The sequence below is a fragment of the Notolepis coatsorum genome (genome assembly GCF_963971535.1).
Source record: "Notolepis coatsorum genome assembly, chromosome: 16".
NCBI classification, from domain to species: domain Eukaryota; kingdom Metazoa; phylum Chordata; class Actinopteri; order Aulopiformes; family Paralepididae; genus Notolepis; species Notolepis coatsorum.
The window spans coordinates 24,838,971-24,854,555 of NC_140180.1; the positions used below are offsets into that span (position 1 = coordinate 24,838,971).

At 41.2% G+C, this 15,585-nt stretch overlaps 1 protein-coding gene across 6 annotated transcripts in view; it reads left to right on the top strand.

Annotated features, from left to right (window-relative positions):
* LOC311243288 (catenin delta-1-like) overlaps positions 1-15,223 on the top strand; it is an 81,759-nt gene extending 66,536 nt beyond the window's left edge. For 3 of the 6 annotated variants that reach the window (XM_084332457.1, XM_084332459.1, XM_084332462.1), the window contains 5 exons: positions 3,710-3,903; positions 4,285-4,326; positions 4,618-4,682; positions 8,448-8,548; positions 13,083-15,223. In XM_084332457.1, the coding sequence (XP_084188583.1) occupies positions 3,710-3,903; positions 4,285-4,326; positions 4,618-4,682; positions 8,448-8,507 (361 nt within the window). In that variant the 3' untranslated portion in view covers positions 8,508-8,548; positions 13,083-15,223. The remainder of the gene's footprint in view (positions 1-3,709; positions 3,904-4,284; positions 4,327-4,617; positions 4,683-8,447; positions 8,549-13,082) is intronic. The other 3 variants (XM_084332458.1, XM_084332460.1, XM_084332461.1) reach the window with 3 other exon arrangements.
* Positions 15,224-15,585: the final 362 nt, after the last annotated feature.

Consider the following 15,585-nt stretch of genomic DNA (forward strand, 5'->3'; position numbering starts at 1 on the left):
TGGACGCATTCTACAAACACATGTCCTTAGTAGACTGCAAAGGCCGAACCGAGCTGTTAAATGTAGGGATGCCCCGATCGATCGGCCAGCGATCGGTATCGGCCGATATTCAGTATAAATATGAGATTGGGGAATTCCGATAATGCTTTCTAGTCGCCGATTGAGAAAACCGATCGATGACGAAAAACATGAGCCAATTCTCAGCGGAGTTGATGTCATTGTCACATGTTATCTAACCTAAAACATGTCGGCGGTGTGGAACTATTACAAAGTGTCTGAGACAGATGCAACAAATGCCATCTGCAATGTATGCCAGGATAAAATACCTCGTGGGGGAATCAATGTAAAAAGTTTCAACACAACAAATTTAATAAGACACTTCAACTCCCATCACCCAGAGGAGCATGGAGAGTTCGTTAAGCTTACCACGGAGAGTACAAAGAACCAAAACGGCCGCTAACGCAAACCACTTTAGAGAGCACCCATGCGTATAACCGTAATAGTCAGAAGGCTAAGGCGATCACAAGAAAAGTCATGGAATTCATAGGGCTTTAAGTGCCATTAAGTGTAGTCAAGACGAGTACTCTCTGAGCCCCGCTACACTCTCCCAGCTGGTCGCTGAAGGAGACAACTAGCATTCCGTGAAGACCCGCCCTACTCTGCCTCTGATTAGTTAATTAGTAAATGATTTTACTCAGTAGTAAAAAAGGCGAAGCAGCGCCTCTACCACCTGAGACAGTTAAGGAAGTTCAGAGTATCTGGGAAGATACTCCAGTCCTTCTACTCCGGAGCTGTAGAGAGCATCTTGACTGGAAACATCACTGCCTGGTATGGAATCAGCACGGCACAGGACAAGAAGGCCCTACAGAGAGTGGTACGCTCAGCCGAGCGTACCACGGGTATTGCACTACCACCCCTGCAGGTCGTATATAACAAGAGGTGCAAATCCAGAGCCTGCAGAATAATGAAAGACCCTCACCACCCCAACAACAGCCTGTTCAAGCTGCTGCGGTCAGGCAAACGCCTGCGAACACCAGCAACTAGGACAGAGAGACTTCGGCTCAGCTTCTTCCCCCAGGCCATCAGAGCCTTGAACACTAAACTCTCCACACACAAGCACACATGAGCACACACACAACACACACACTGTACACGCTCACACACTAGCAGCCACTTTAACATGAGCACACACACACTCATGCTGCACACGCTCACACTTATGGTCACTTTACAAATGGAAAGGTCACTTTAAGAATAGTATAGTATAACTTGAGATTGTATAATATAGCATTGTATAGCAGTGTACATAAAGACCCAGTGCCTCATCCGTAGCTAACAGTGTATTGCACTATCACAGGACCTAGCATGTCCCACCATGCTCTGTAAAAACTCGTGTACATATGCCGATATGCCCTACTTTGATTACTTGTATTATTGCACAATGTCATTCTATTGGATTCTTATTATATTATTATTATTGTATTATGCACAATCGTTGCGGGCAAGACCCCCTGCATTTCATTGTATACTTGTATGCCGTGACAAATAAAACTCTTGACTTGACTTGACTTGACTTGACTTGACTTGACTTGACTAGCAGACTGTGGGTGGGCGAATGTGATTGGACCAGAGTAGACAGACGTGCGGTCTCGCACATAATACAGATAATACATATGAAAAGTATAATTAGCTCAGGGTCCAGAGACAGTTGTGGTTCGGTCTGGACCGGAGTCCGGACTTTGAGAATGCCTGTGTTAGACCTACAGTATAATACTGCCAGCTGCTATAACAAAACCAAAAACGATCGTTATCTGCAGTGTATTGGTCGATATGGCTCATAGACTATCGGTGATCGGTATCGGTGGCAAAAATGAGTTGTTAAATGAGACCGTCTGAACCGAGTGTTGTTAAATGAGACAGTCTGAACCGAGTGTTGTTAAATGAGACCGTCTGAACCGAGTGTTGTTAAATGAGACGGTCTGAACCGAGTGTTGTTAAATGAGACCGTCTGAACCGAGTGTTGTTAAATGAGACAGTCTGAACCGAGTGTTGTTAAATGAGACAGTCTGAACCGAGTGTTGTTAAATGAGACCGTCTGAACCGAGTGTTGTTAAATGAGACAGTCTGAACCGAGTGTTGTTAAATGAGACCGTCTGAACCGAGTGTTGTTAAATGAGACCGTCTGAACCGAGTGTTGTTAAATGAGACCGTCTGAACCGAGTGTTGTTAAATGAGACAGTCTGAACCGAGTGTTGTTAAATGAGACCGTCTGAACCGAGTGTTGTTAAATGAGACAGTCTGAACCGAGTGTTGTTAAATGAGACCGTCTAAACCGAGTGTTGTTAAATGAGACAGTCTGAACCGAGTGTTGTTATATGAGACAGTCTGAACCGAGTGTTGTTAAATGAGACAGTCTGAACCGAGTGTTGTTAAATGAGACAGTCTGAACCGAGTGTTGTTAAATGAGACCGTCTGAACCGAGTGTTGTTAAATGAGACCGTCTGAACCGAGTGTTGTTAAATGAGACCGTCTGAACCGAGTGTTGTTAAATGAGACAGTCTGAACCGAGTGTTGTTAAATGAGACAGTCTGAACCGAGTGTTGTTAAATGAGACCGTCTGAACCGAGTGTTGTTAAATGAGACCGTCTGAACCGAGTGTTGTTAAATGAGACCGTCTGAACCGAGTGTTGTTAAATGAGACAGTCTGAACTCTGAACAGAGTGTTGTTAAATGAGACCGTCTGAACTGTCATTGCTGTTTCCGGCCGGTCCACCATCTTGAAAACGCAATGTATTTTCCCATTGCCCATTTCGAAATCGTCTCGTTTAAAACGAATAAAGCATGAACATTTGCATGGTTTACCCTTCTGTGCATATTCATCCACAATCTATAGCTCAACATGAAAATATTCGCAATTAATCGTAAGAAAAAATTAGAAATGACAGATAAAGGAATATAGCGATTCCCAGTTACAACTGGGCGTGTCAACCCCAGTCCTGTCACAGCTGTAAATCTTGGGGTAGGTTAGCCCCTTTCGTGACTGTGATGTACGCCAACAAGGTTTGGCCGAGTGAATCCACAGTCCCTTGCTCCCCAATAGGAAACCACCCTATTTTAACTCTGAAGAACTGGTCCGACGCGAAACGTTCGTTATACAAGTATCGCAGAGAAATTTCAAAGGTACTCACAGTTGCACAAGGGTCTTGGACAGAGAATCGCAATGGTTTGAAAGCTCGGCGTTGCTAATAAACATTTTAAATAATTTTTATAAACATGTAAACAGCGAAGAACGTATGGTTCCCTTTCCCTCGAACACCGCAATGAGGAGTAGGGTATAACTGCAGAGCCGCACTGCCGTCTCTGTGATGTTTACACGTTTATAAAAATTATTTAAAATGTTTTGGTGTTTTGACGATGGTAGTGGATGGAACACTGTTCTTACAAAAGATATTCCTTCATTTGGTGTTTTGATGATGGTGGTGGATGTAACACCATTCTTACAAAGAATATTCCCTCATTTGGTGTTTTGGTGGTGTTGGAGAGTGCTGTCTTAACATGATGAATGACTTTAGTCTCTGGTACAATCATACATATTTTATTGAAATATTTCTACTCAGGCAGATTGCTTGGTGACATGTATGTAGCGGCGTGTATTCCAAGTTTACACGCGTGTCCCAACCTTGTACGTATCTCCCATGGCTTTTCCCAGTAAGCGTTCGGACCGCGAGGTGCGAGGGGCGGGCCAGGTGCTGCAGCTGGTTTGGGGCCACAAGGAGCTGCGTCGGCCCCTGGAGAAGGACGGCTGGAAGAAGACTGACTTCATGGTCAACCTCGGCACCAACGGCCCAAGTAGCAGAGCCAATGGCGGCTACGAAGACAGCACCCTGCCACTGCTGGACAGAGGTACTGCGTGGGGGGGAGAAAACTGTGATGACGTTATGATAATTATTACAACATGTTCAGAACCTTTTTGAAAGTGGCACATGTTAACTTAACTAGAAGCATGATAATTTATTTACAAAAATAAATTATATATATGTTTAAATGAAAAGTTAAGTTATGTTGCATTTCATTATCCTTGTCCTCTGCATTTGACCCATCGTAACCACAAAGGAGCACAGTGCGACACCCGGGGACAAACTTCAGTTGTAATGCCAGTACCTTGGTCAAGGGCAATGGCATGAGTGTAGCTAGCATTCATGTCTTTCGGCGGCCACCATTGGGTTGATTTTCTGGGTATATGGTGTTTTTTGACCGGTGACTCAACAACTTTGTCTTCCACAGGGGAGAAGAGAGACATGATTCCACTAAATGACCTAGGCCCTGGTGAGTACATCCATAGACTGACACCGTGACACGCCTCTCCTTTTTAGTGTGGCCAATAGATCTTATCCTGAAGCCCAGGATATTTGCTGTACTGATGCAGCTTTGATCAAACTATGCTTGTCCTGTGTTAAAAGATGAACACAAACTGTTGTGTAAAATACCACAAAAGAATGTCGTTCGAAACTGAATCGCGGGGCGGCTCATACCCTACTGCTAACTGGTATTTTTAGCTTGCGTCTGCTGTGTTAAGCTTTGGGCTTAAGATGACTCTGTACTGCCATTCTTTCTCAGAAGGCTACTCTACACTGGACCAGAGGGAAAGAAGACACACTCTGGACGACACAGACACTTTACAGGTCAGTCTATACACACGCACACACACACACACAGAGTTCTTGACATTCTTTTGGGAAAACCCTAGTGATCCAGTGGTTGCATTTCAGTGACATGGTCTGAAGTAACGAGATGTCTGGAATACTGACCGATGTTTGGGGGGCTTATCGTGAGACCCACTGGTCCCAGGACGACCCTTTTACTTTCCTCACACCCCGTAAACACTAAATGTTTTATTTGAATACACCAAATTATTGTTGTATTGTTATTAGTGCTGTCAATAGATTAAAAAAATTTAACTAATTAATCTCACAATTTTCTGTAATTAATCTAGATTAAAAATAGCATTTTCGGGCGGTCAGGTGGCGTAGCGGAGATTGCGTTCGTCACCAAACGCTGGATTCGCCTGTTCGAATCCAGCTCACAGCTCCGGCGTTGTCACCAGCTTGGCTGGCCGTTCACACTAATACAATTGGCAGTATTAAGAGGGTGGGAAAGCTGGCGGGGTGGGTCCTGGTCGTTGTAAACAGCGACTCTTACAGTTCGGTCGGGGCGCCTGCTCAGCGCGTATAGGATCTAAGGGGGGTAGTGTGATCCTTCCACACGTTACACCCTCTCAGTGAGAGTCCGCGCTGCCAGGTGAAAAGAAGCGGTTGATTGGCTAGACGTGTGTCGGAGGAAGCACGTGATACGTGATAGCCTCCACTCTCCCAGACCGACTGTGGGGGGTAAGTGCGCAGCGACCAGGAAGGGGATTGGGAATTGGCATAACGACTAACATTGGGATGGGAGAAAATCTGAGGAAAAAGGAGGGGGGAAAGATTAAAAAAACTTGAGTAAAATCATGGAATTAATGTAAAATCAACACAGGGAAAGTATATTTAGATACAAAGACTATTTGAATAGCTTTCTTTGAATACAGTTTCTCTCCTGTGAAATACAAATGTTCAACAAAACCATCAACATTGACTCAGCTAGACCTCTTTCTTATATCCGCGGCGCTAAAATGAAGATTGAAGATTGTTCACTCCATAGATTAATCTAGATTAATTTATTTTAATGCTTTAAATAATTTGTATTAATCTCAAATTAAAGCATTCATTTTGACAGCCCTAATTGTTATACATGAACGTCAAATATTCCAAAGGTCGGCAGGGTTTATTTAATCATTACATCACGCGCAGGAGTGGTTTGTGAACAATAAACCATGCCTAGGGGTGGTCGTTAGACCCCCCTAGGCATGGTTTATTGTTCACAAATCACGACTGCAAGTGGTGTAAAGCTTTTATACAACTGCCACATTCATCCAACCTTATTTCTATACAATAAACACACATTAATCGAAGATTTATTGAAAAAACCATCCGCCAGAAAAAGTAGTTCCCACAACTACAAAAAAGACAATTTGCCTCCATGTGGAAGCAGATCAGAAGTGCATCCAACCAACTAACACATCCAACTGTGTATTATTGGAATGATTGAGAGAAGTTGCCTCATGTGGAAGCAGCTTGAAGTGCATCCAACCAACTAACACATCCAACTGTGTATTATTGGAATGATTGATTGAAAATTGTATTACCAGATGCAGAATGGGTACAATACAGTACGGCTCAATACACACAATTGTTAAGGGAATGCAGACCTACTTTCCATAGAACTTCATTCGTAGATGCTTCTATAGAAAGTAGGTAAAACAAATTAAAACGTTTTCTTTGCCCTATAGGAAAAAAACGTTTTCTTCGCCCTATTTTTTTATTTATTTTTTTAAACCTACTGTAGAGGGCCTAAACTTAACCAGTTGGAAACCAAGCATACAGTAATAAAATTAGCAATCAATCAATCAACTCAATAGGCCATGCTCACTTAGAACAGCGCAGCACCCAGCTCTCTCTCAGTCTGACCCGCGTTGCAGACAGGAGTGTGTGTGTGTGTGGGGGGGGGGGTGTGGCGGTGGGTGGAGACTAGAGCTAGCGCTGACGGTCAGAGAGAAGGGAAAAAAATTGAAAAAAAAATGCAAATTAATCAATCAATCAAATCGCGATTTTTCTTTTGTTCTAGAATGACTCAAGACCCATCAATTACATCATCCAACATTGTTTAAAGGACTAACACATTCGCAGTGACAGAATCGCTTCATATTTAGTCGTTATGGCGCTATCAACATATCCATTTGTTGTCCGCGATCTTGTTTTCTCCCGGAGTGAGCCGGCGGAGTGATATGTGATTCGGTTGTGGGCCAATAAAGACGTGTAAATGGACTGTTTCAGCCAATCAGAATCGAGAAATTTGCATGCCGTTGTATAAGGACATCTAATGCAGTTGTTCTCCACCTTTTTGGGACCAAGGCGTGTCAAAAATCAAACCAGAATCAATGCACACCAACTTGTAGTTGTGGTAATAAATTATGCAGATTGTCTCAAATATCATGATTATATCCTCATTAGAGCTATTTCCCCTATATGGCACACTTGACAAATTATTCAATTTGATAGGCAGCAATGACATCACTCGTCAAACATATGTGGGCCTATTTATATGAATCTATTTAAGAGCTTGCAAGACGAGTGTGAAACACATTGTTCAGATTAAATAAGAAGAGCAAAAATAATGACTGATAAACCAATGTATGTTATCATTGGGCATGACATCAAGGCCTATGAAAGATGCAGTGAGGAAACTATGCCTTGTTGATGTGCAATCAGAGTTTGCAGAAACATTGATGATGGAACAGTGTCATGTCAAGAACCGCTCAAGAAGCACTTCTATGTGAGGTAATAGGTATCTGATTAACAACTGCAGATATTGTACAGTATTTGTCTTTATCTGAATGAATTAAATTAATTAATCGGTAGCATGTTCATATCACCAGAGCCAGAATATGTGAGGATGTATCTGGACAGAATTGGTGGACTGGAGAAACGAAAGGATCGGCATTAATGTTAAAACTTGAGGCAGGGAGAGAGCGAAGGACCTAAATCTGCTGTGCACCTACGTTATCTGGAAGAGCCTCTTCAACCTACTTGGCAGGACTGATGGCATCAGTTGACATTAGTGAAGTTGGCTAACGCTGTCGCTAGCATAGCTTTTCCCTACAGGTGACTCACTCTGGTTGGCGGCTGTTGACATCCCCAGACAAGTCTGTACATGACGCACTCTGGTTGGGGGCTATTGACATCCCCAGACAACAACGTGATCATTTTCATACCTGTTGACGTTTTTTGCTATTTTGCGGACTGCCTTCTTTTTTGTTAACTGGTTAGGGTGGCCTCTGTGCAAGAAATGGCCCTTTCTGACATCACAAAATAGTCGTTTGTTAGTAAGATTTGCTAGCAGCTCGTTATACGCGTCTTGACATTTAATGTCCAGCTAAATAATTATTCCCCCTCCTGTGAAAATGTAAGTGAGTGTTGACACAAATATTTATGTTGAATTGAAATGTATAATTTATAAATTATATTTTATGAAAGCCTTGTAAAAAATGTATTTGTCCTAAAATCCCACCACGCACCGGCTGAGATCTAAGGATACACTGATCTAAGGATACAATAAATAACACGCACACACACACACATTAACACACATTTTGTATACTCACTCACTCGTTGCATTGTAACTGCACTAACCCTCTTTCCTGCACTGCTTTTAAACTTCCCCACTTTTACCAGTTAACAGCCTTTTCCTCACAATTACTGATACTTATTTTTCTCTTTTCACTCACAACCTCTCTCTCTCTCTCTCTCTCTCTCTCTCTCTCTCTCTCTCTCTCTCTCTCTCTGGTTGTCTCTCAGCGAGGGGTGTATGGGGGCAGAAAGGGCTCCTTGCCCCTTTTGGACTCCTACGATGGTTAGCCCTCCCCCTCCCCTCTACCCCCTCTGCATGTAACAGCATGGTACGTCCAGTTAACCTCTTGTCCTGCATGGACTCTATATATACTGTACAATACTTCCTCTCCTATGACTTCAAATCCCTTCATTGGTCGGTGTCTATTGTGGTGGCGAAATAAAGGGATATGTTGATATTTAGTTTAGTCTTTATTTTGCTAAGACGGTAAACGTATCACGTTATGGTGGGAAACGTGTTCCTAAAGGTCTCGTGTACGGTAGTCCTTTTCAACAAGTTAAATAAGTCTTTGAGGTCCCATTAAAACATTTTCATTGAAACCAAGGGGTACTGCTTGGACCCCAGGAAGATCTGTTTAAATAAACAAATAAACTGCTAGCTGCAAGTTGAAGAGATACTTTGACATTTTAGAATTAGGTGGTTGTTAGTTCTTCACCGTATTTTTGTGGACAAAGGTATGTCCTTCAGTTCCCCTAAAATGGAATGTTAGCGTTGTTACTAGGGATGCTCGATAATGGCTTTTTTTACCTATACCGATATTGTCCAACTCTTAATTTCCGATACCGATATCAACCGATACCGATATATGCAGGGTTTCCCCCCCCAAAAAATTTAATAATTTCAGGTAATTTACATTACATATCTCTTGTTGTGGAATTAACACAACATTATGCATACTTTTGACAATAAATAAAATCTGAATTTGTTCTTGCTTGCTTGCCTGGGTAAATAAAGGTTATAGAAATGTAAAAAAATAAATAAAACGATACCGATATTTTCCGATATATCACATTTTAATGCCGATATCGGCCGATAATATCGGTAGGCCGATAATATCGGACATCCCTAGTTGTTACCATTCCTCATTGTAACCATGGGGAACCGCTAGCTGCAAGCTAACTGTGCCCCATGGTTACAATGTGTAATGCATACTGGAATATGAACTGTACCGGATTCATAGACGTGGAGACGATGACACCCAAAGGCCTCAGCCAGGAATTCGATATTGGGCCATTTCTATAATTTAGTAACTAACTAAAGACTATGATGGGCCAGTACATTTCTATAATCTAGTAACTAACTAAAGACTATGATGGGCCAGTACATTTCTATAATCTAGTAACTAACTAAAGACTATGATGGGCCAGTACATTTCTATAATCTAGTAACTAACTAAAGACTATGATGGGCCAGTACATTTCTATAATCTAGTAACTAACTAAAGACTATGATGGGCCAGTACATTTCTATAATCTAGTAACTAACTAAAGACTATGATGGGCCAGTACATTTCTATAATCTAGTAACTAACTAAAGACTATGATGGGCCAGTACATTTCTATAATCTAGTAACTAACTAAAGACTATGACGGGCCAGTACATTTCACGTGGGCTTTTATTTGTCAGAATGACTGAGGTCAGGGTTTTATTTGCAAGATATCCTTTATGTTGTCTTTCCATGTTAAACCCATGTAGATCTACATTGTGGTCATGTGACGTCTTTGTCTCAATATGCACATATCAAGGAAACCAAGAGAAGGAAGGGTCATCACGTCAGAATACCAGCGTTCTATGCTCTGCTTGGTGCCAGACCTGGGTGCCAGTTCTATTGAAGCCTGTGTTAAAATTCTAAATATATAAGCTATCTGAGGAAATATACATGCAATGTATAACAATGCAACAAATTGCAGATGATTCTGGCATACAAGGACCTGTTTAAAGGTCATAAACTCAATGTCGGCCAAACTGAAAGTTTCCACGCTTGGTACCAATGCACGTTCATGCGCTACACAGTGACGTAACGACCCTTCCTTTTATAGTTTCCTTGGCACGTATGAGAAAGTGCACTTAATGGATTGTATTGACCTGAAGATCCACCCAGATCTAAATGTTGTCTCGAGCAAATCATTGAAACCTAGTTCAGTATGTGGGTTTTTTTATTTAAAAAGATTTTTGTATTGTATATATATACAATGTGGTAGCTAACATGCCATTTTAGGGAAACCATAGGACAAACATTGAAACATCTTCCCACACTGTGACGAATGTCAGATGAAAAAACAACAAGTTCTAAATGTTAAATTATCTCTTAATGAACTAGCCACCCATTTGTTTTTAGGGAGAAATTCTGCTGACGTTCTCATGTTTCAAGTTTGTTTATTTGTCATAATAAAATACAGAATACTTTATGATGAAATGTTTGTTTCTGTATGAGCCCCTGAGTGTGCTTCATACAGTAAAAAAAAAAGTAAGTAAAATAATGTTCAGTCAATATACATACAATACAGAGTAAAATGAGTAACAGTGAGGTACAATGCAGAAATTAGATGAGGTACAAAACTTAGGGTAAGGTGCAAATGAGGTATGAATGTAGTGCAAATCTCTTTAATAATAGATAAATATGGGCGGCTACGTGGTGCAGTGGGCAATGCGCTCACCACAAATACTGGAGACGCTGGGTTCGCCTGTTCGAGCCCAGCACTCCACATTGCTTTCAGTTTAGCTGGTCGTCTGTACTAATACACATTGGCAGTATTAGGGGGTGGGAAACTGATGGGTGGGGATCGGGCGTTGTGGACAGCGACTCCTACAGGTCGGTTGGTGCGCCTGCGCAGTAGAATCAGGAAGCGATGGGGGCGGCGCCCCTCCAAAGCGCAGACCCCTGACGCTGAAAGATCGCGCTGCGCAGGTGAAAAGATGCGACTGCTGTTACCTCGAGTATCGGAGGGGACTCGTGCTATGTATGACTTAGTCCACATTGCAGCCGGCTTGTGGGAGGCAAGAAACGGCGTTAGAGACGGGGGAGGGTTGAATTGGATGATACGAAAATTGGGATGGGAAAAAAATTGAAAATGGGAGAAAAAGTGGATCAAAAAAATAATAATAGATAAATATAAAGTGTGTTATTAAAGTGTCAACGGTGAGTGTTTGTTTAAAGTGAGTGTGTACATGTGGATGTGTGTGGTGCAGTGAGTGTCTTTGTCTGTTAACCGAGGTGGCAATACAGAAGACCCCCCCCCCATCTTGGGATAATGATAAAGAATTAAATGTTTTGAATACAAATTGGGGTACTGAATTATATATGGCCTTTAATAACGTGTATATTCTGGTATTGTATGCTGCAAGGTGTTCCTTGTGGACTGTGGTACTAATTAATACAGACGGCTGCCATTATTATGAATTAATACTGATTTGTGCAGTGTGTCATACTTGCACCAAAGAATCCATACATGTCATCTCCTTGTTCTGTGTTTCATATCGCCTGTACTCTTAACACTATCAGTGCCGGCCTTGTTTACCTTTTTACCCTGTTGAATGCCATCATCCACTTCAATGTTAGCGTTAAAAACGCATAATCTATGTTTTAAATTATGGCTGTGTCTAATCTGCCCGTCGCTTATCAATGACTTGTTTGCAGTCAACATTGTCGAAACGGATTGTTTTTTAATCGGTTCATATCCTTTTTATAGCATTTCGAAAAGCTATCGTTCTCTAAAATTTTCGGAAAATTTTAATATTCCCCCATAAACGCCATTATTGGAATATTCTCGAATACACTAGACACGTTGTCATTTGTCAGCCTATTTATGAATCGTTTTCAAATAAACGCTAGATTATCGATAGTATATGTGTACTTATTCACGCTATAGAGGCGGGCTGAAAAATCTATTATCCATTTCCTCAAGATCACACACACACACATACACACACCCATCTGAGCTCCTAGAGGGTCTGCTGTACCAACGGGAGACTCGCTAATAAAAAAAATCAAACGACAATACACGTCGTCGGCACTCAACGGGGGGCATGATAAGACGACAATACACATTGTCGGCATTCAAAGTGTTAAGAATGGTGTCCTTTTCAACACATCCATGTGTTTGGTCGGAGACGACACACTTTCAGCATGTGTTAATAATGGGACATGTGCTGTGAGATGCGTTGAAAATCACAGACCTGGGTCAAATGGTGTTTGTAAATAATTAGCGTTTGGTTTAACCTGCTTGGGAGTTAGCAGATGGTTGGGGTTTACCTCTTGATCAGTCACAGGATCAAGTTCATACTAAATTAACTTTCCAAATAGCCTAAACTCCTGGTATGATCCTACCTGGCAGACCCTACCCCATCTGATACTCCCCGGGCAGTAGGGGTGAAACAATTCACCAAACCCACAATTTATATTTCACTTGAAGTTTTTTTGTTTTAATATCTGCTTACTGAGCTATTGGCTCACGTTATGCACTGTAGCACGTTGGTCTCTGCTTGCATTCAGAGTCTAGTATATCCCACACGCTTGCTCACTAAAAGCATTTTGCCAAACTGAACGTCAGCCAGAAATAGCCTGTGCCTAATTTTGAAAGACTCATCATCTTCAATTGACCTGTCTCAAACTCTGTCCTCTTTTCTTGATCCTCCAATCACAACTGTGACCCTCGGACAAACAATGTTTGGTTACACCCCTATTGAGCGGGTTAAAATAAGTGCTAAGACTTCCATTTGAACCAGGTTCATTAAGAGTTTTATTTTTTGCATCTATTTGGTTTACGCCTCAGTAATGTCATGTTTTTGTTTCCCTCTTGCAGAAAAACTGATAGTGTGCATCACTCAGAGTGGGCCCTCTCAGCCCTACCACTGCTACTGAGGAGAGAGGAGATCAGAGACGCAACGGATTTTCTCCCTCTCTCTCGTCCCCCTTTCTTCTCCTTCCATCACAAGACAACGTGGACACGATGAAGATGAGGGTCTGCATCCAAAGAAAGTGATTGTGCTGCAATCGATAGTGATATACACACCACACACAAACAGAGATACACACACACACAAGTATATATATATATACACACAGACACACATGCAAACTTTTACAATTCCATTGTAGCATCTGAAATATATTCTGTTTATTTTTTTTTATTATATCCCTTGCTCTCTCTCAATGCAATCATCTTTGTTGACAATCATTTTAATTTTCTTCAGTCTTAACTGTAATAACATTCTGGCTTTGAGAGCAGCATTTCCCTCTTTTTTTTAAGTTTTTGGTGAAATCTTAAATTCTCATTGATTCTCATTATACTGTTATTTTGTCCTCATTACAGTAAATGTTGTCACGGTGACACAGATTGCTGTGAACACCTGCACCCTAACGACCATTTGGTTCTGGACTTCTCTGTGTGGGAGGTATATACTGTATATAGAAAATAGAGAACGTGGAACGACGATGCGTTGTTTTTGTTTTGTTGTTTTTTTAAAGTGTGGGTTATTTTTAATTTAAATGGTCCCTGTACCGGGACCGGTGAGTTAGGAGGTCTGGGAGTGGCTGGATGACAATAGTGGCCCCTCCGTAGATTCACCAACGTTTGTATTTGTATAGGAGTTATTTTCATGTCTTTTTTTTTTTTTTTTTTGCGTGTTGTTGAGGGGCGGGCCACAGATGTAGGTGAGCACGTGCAGGTGTGTGTATATTTGTCATACAACAAGACCTGTGAGTGTATGAAAGGTGAATATGGACCTGAAAGAGAGCGAGTGTGTATGTGTGTGCGTGGGAGTGATCCATTGATTGATTGTGTATCGAGTACCAGACTCGTATGACCACATGTTCATTTTCAATGATTTCATACTGCTTTTTTCTACTCCTGTGATGAGACTAGCTTTCTTTTTTTATTATTTTGTTAGTTGTACAATGTACCGACTGCCTCTTTTTTGTGTTCAGTACCTTACTTTGAACTGTCAATGTTTTTTTTCTCTCCTAATGGAAAAAAAATTACAGTTAAGCTGCTGTGTTTAACTATCCTGTGTTTGCATTTATTATTAGTAACGGAATCCCTATAGTAGTATATGGACATTGTATATGTGCTTTTTGAAGTACAAATGCATCCAACTGGATACAGTAGAGTGACCGCCGTCATTCCGGGGAATACAATTTTGACTCTTCCTTGAAATGCTAGAAACAACATTTTCTACGGACACGCCCTGCACAAGGGTCTGTGTCTGCGCTCCAAACACTTCAGAAAGGACTGTGTATCCTGTGGAATTGACCGTCATTGATTATTTTACTACAGATGTCTTATCGGTGTCTTACTAAATCCATGCTCCGAGGGTTTTCGTGAAACCGTATTGTTGATTTTAAAAAGAAGAAACAATACAATTTCTCATTTCTTAACATTATTGCAATGTAGCTTGTCATCTGTACGCATTGGGATTGGTTTATCAAGAGGAGGTTGTGCAGTCTTAAGAAAAAGAAATACATTTGGAAGGCGTTCTTTTTAATTATTATTCCACTCAGAGGGGACTCGAGTTGGGATAGACAGACTTGGGGAGACGAGGAGTAACACTTTGTAGTTTAGGGAAGGGGAACAAAAGCACATTTTACTACATATGATCCATTTTGTCTTCCTTTATACTTGTAGGTTTTTTACTTTTGTGTATTTAGTTTCTTCCTGATTTGGTGGTTGGTATATTTGGGAGTGGTGGACGAGAGCATTATGCAATCTGTTTTTTTTTCTTCTTACGTTTTACCACTAATTTTCATGGCAAAATATGCCGATCTTATTTGTTTTTGTTTTTAATTATTTTCCACACGCATCTTTTATCTGTAATATTGCCTATCCATGTAAAATGATGATGTACCATTCATACCTGCCTTGGCTCAGAGAAAGTTGCATTTTTTTCAGTAAAAGTATGTAACTGGCAATACTGTTTTTATAAATAAAGATCTTTTCTTAGACCAGATCTGACGCAGTGCTTCTGAACCTGTGTGTATGTGCGTGTACAGATTATGTGGGATTCATGCAGAGCTCGACTTGGTCCTGGAAAATGTAAGATTTGTGCGCCGAGATATGTGTGGCGCAATACAATTTTGAGTTTAGTTCTTCTTATTACTAACAACTAGAATTGAAGGCTTAAGAGCACGCACAAACATTTTATGGCCCCATTCATTGTCTTTGGAGCAACCCCATACATTTACATTCTTTGACGTCACAAATTCAAGCTTACTGATTTCTAGTTTGAATTGATTAAATGGGTGGTATTCCCCTTAACACATTGAGTGCCAGCGATGAGATTTATCGTTAGTTCATGCCGACCGTTGAG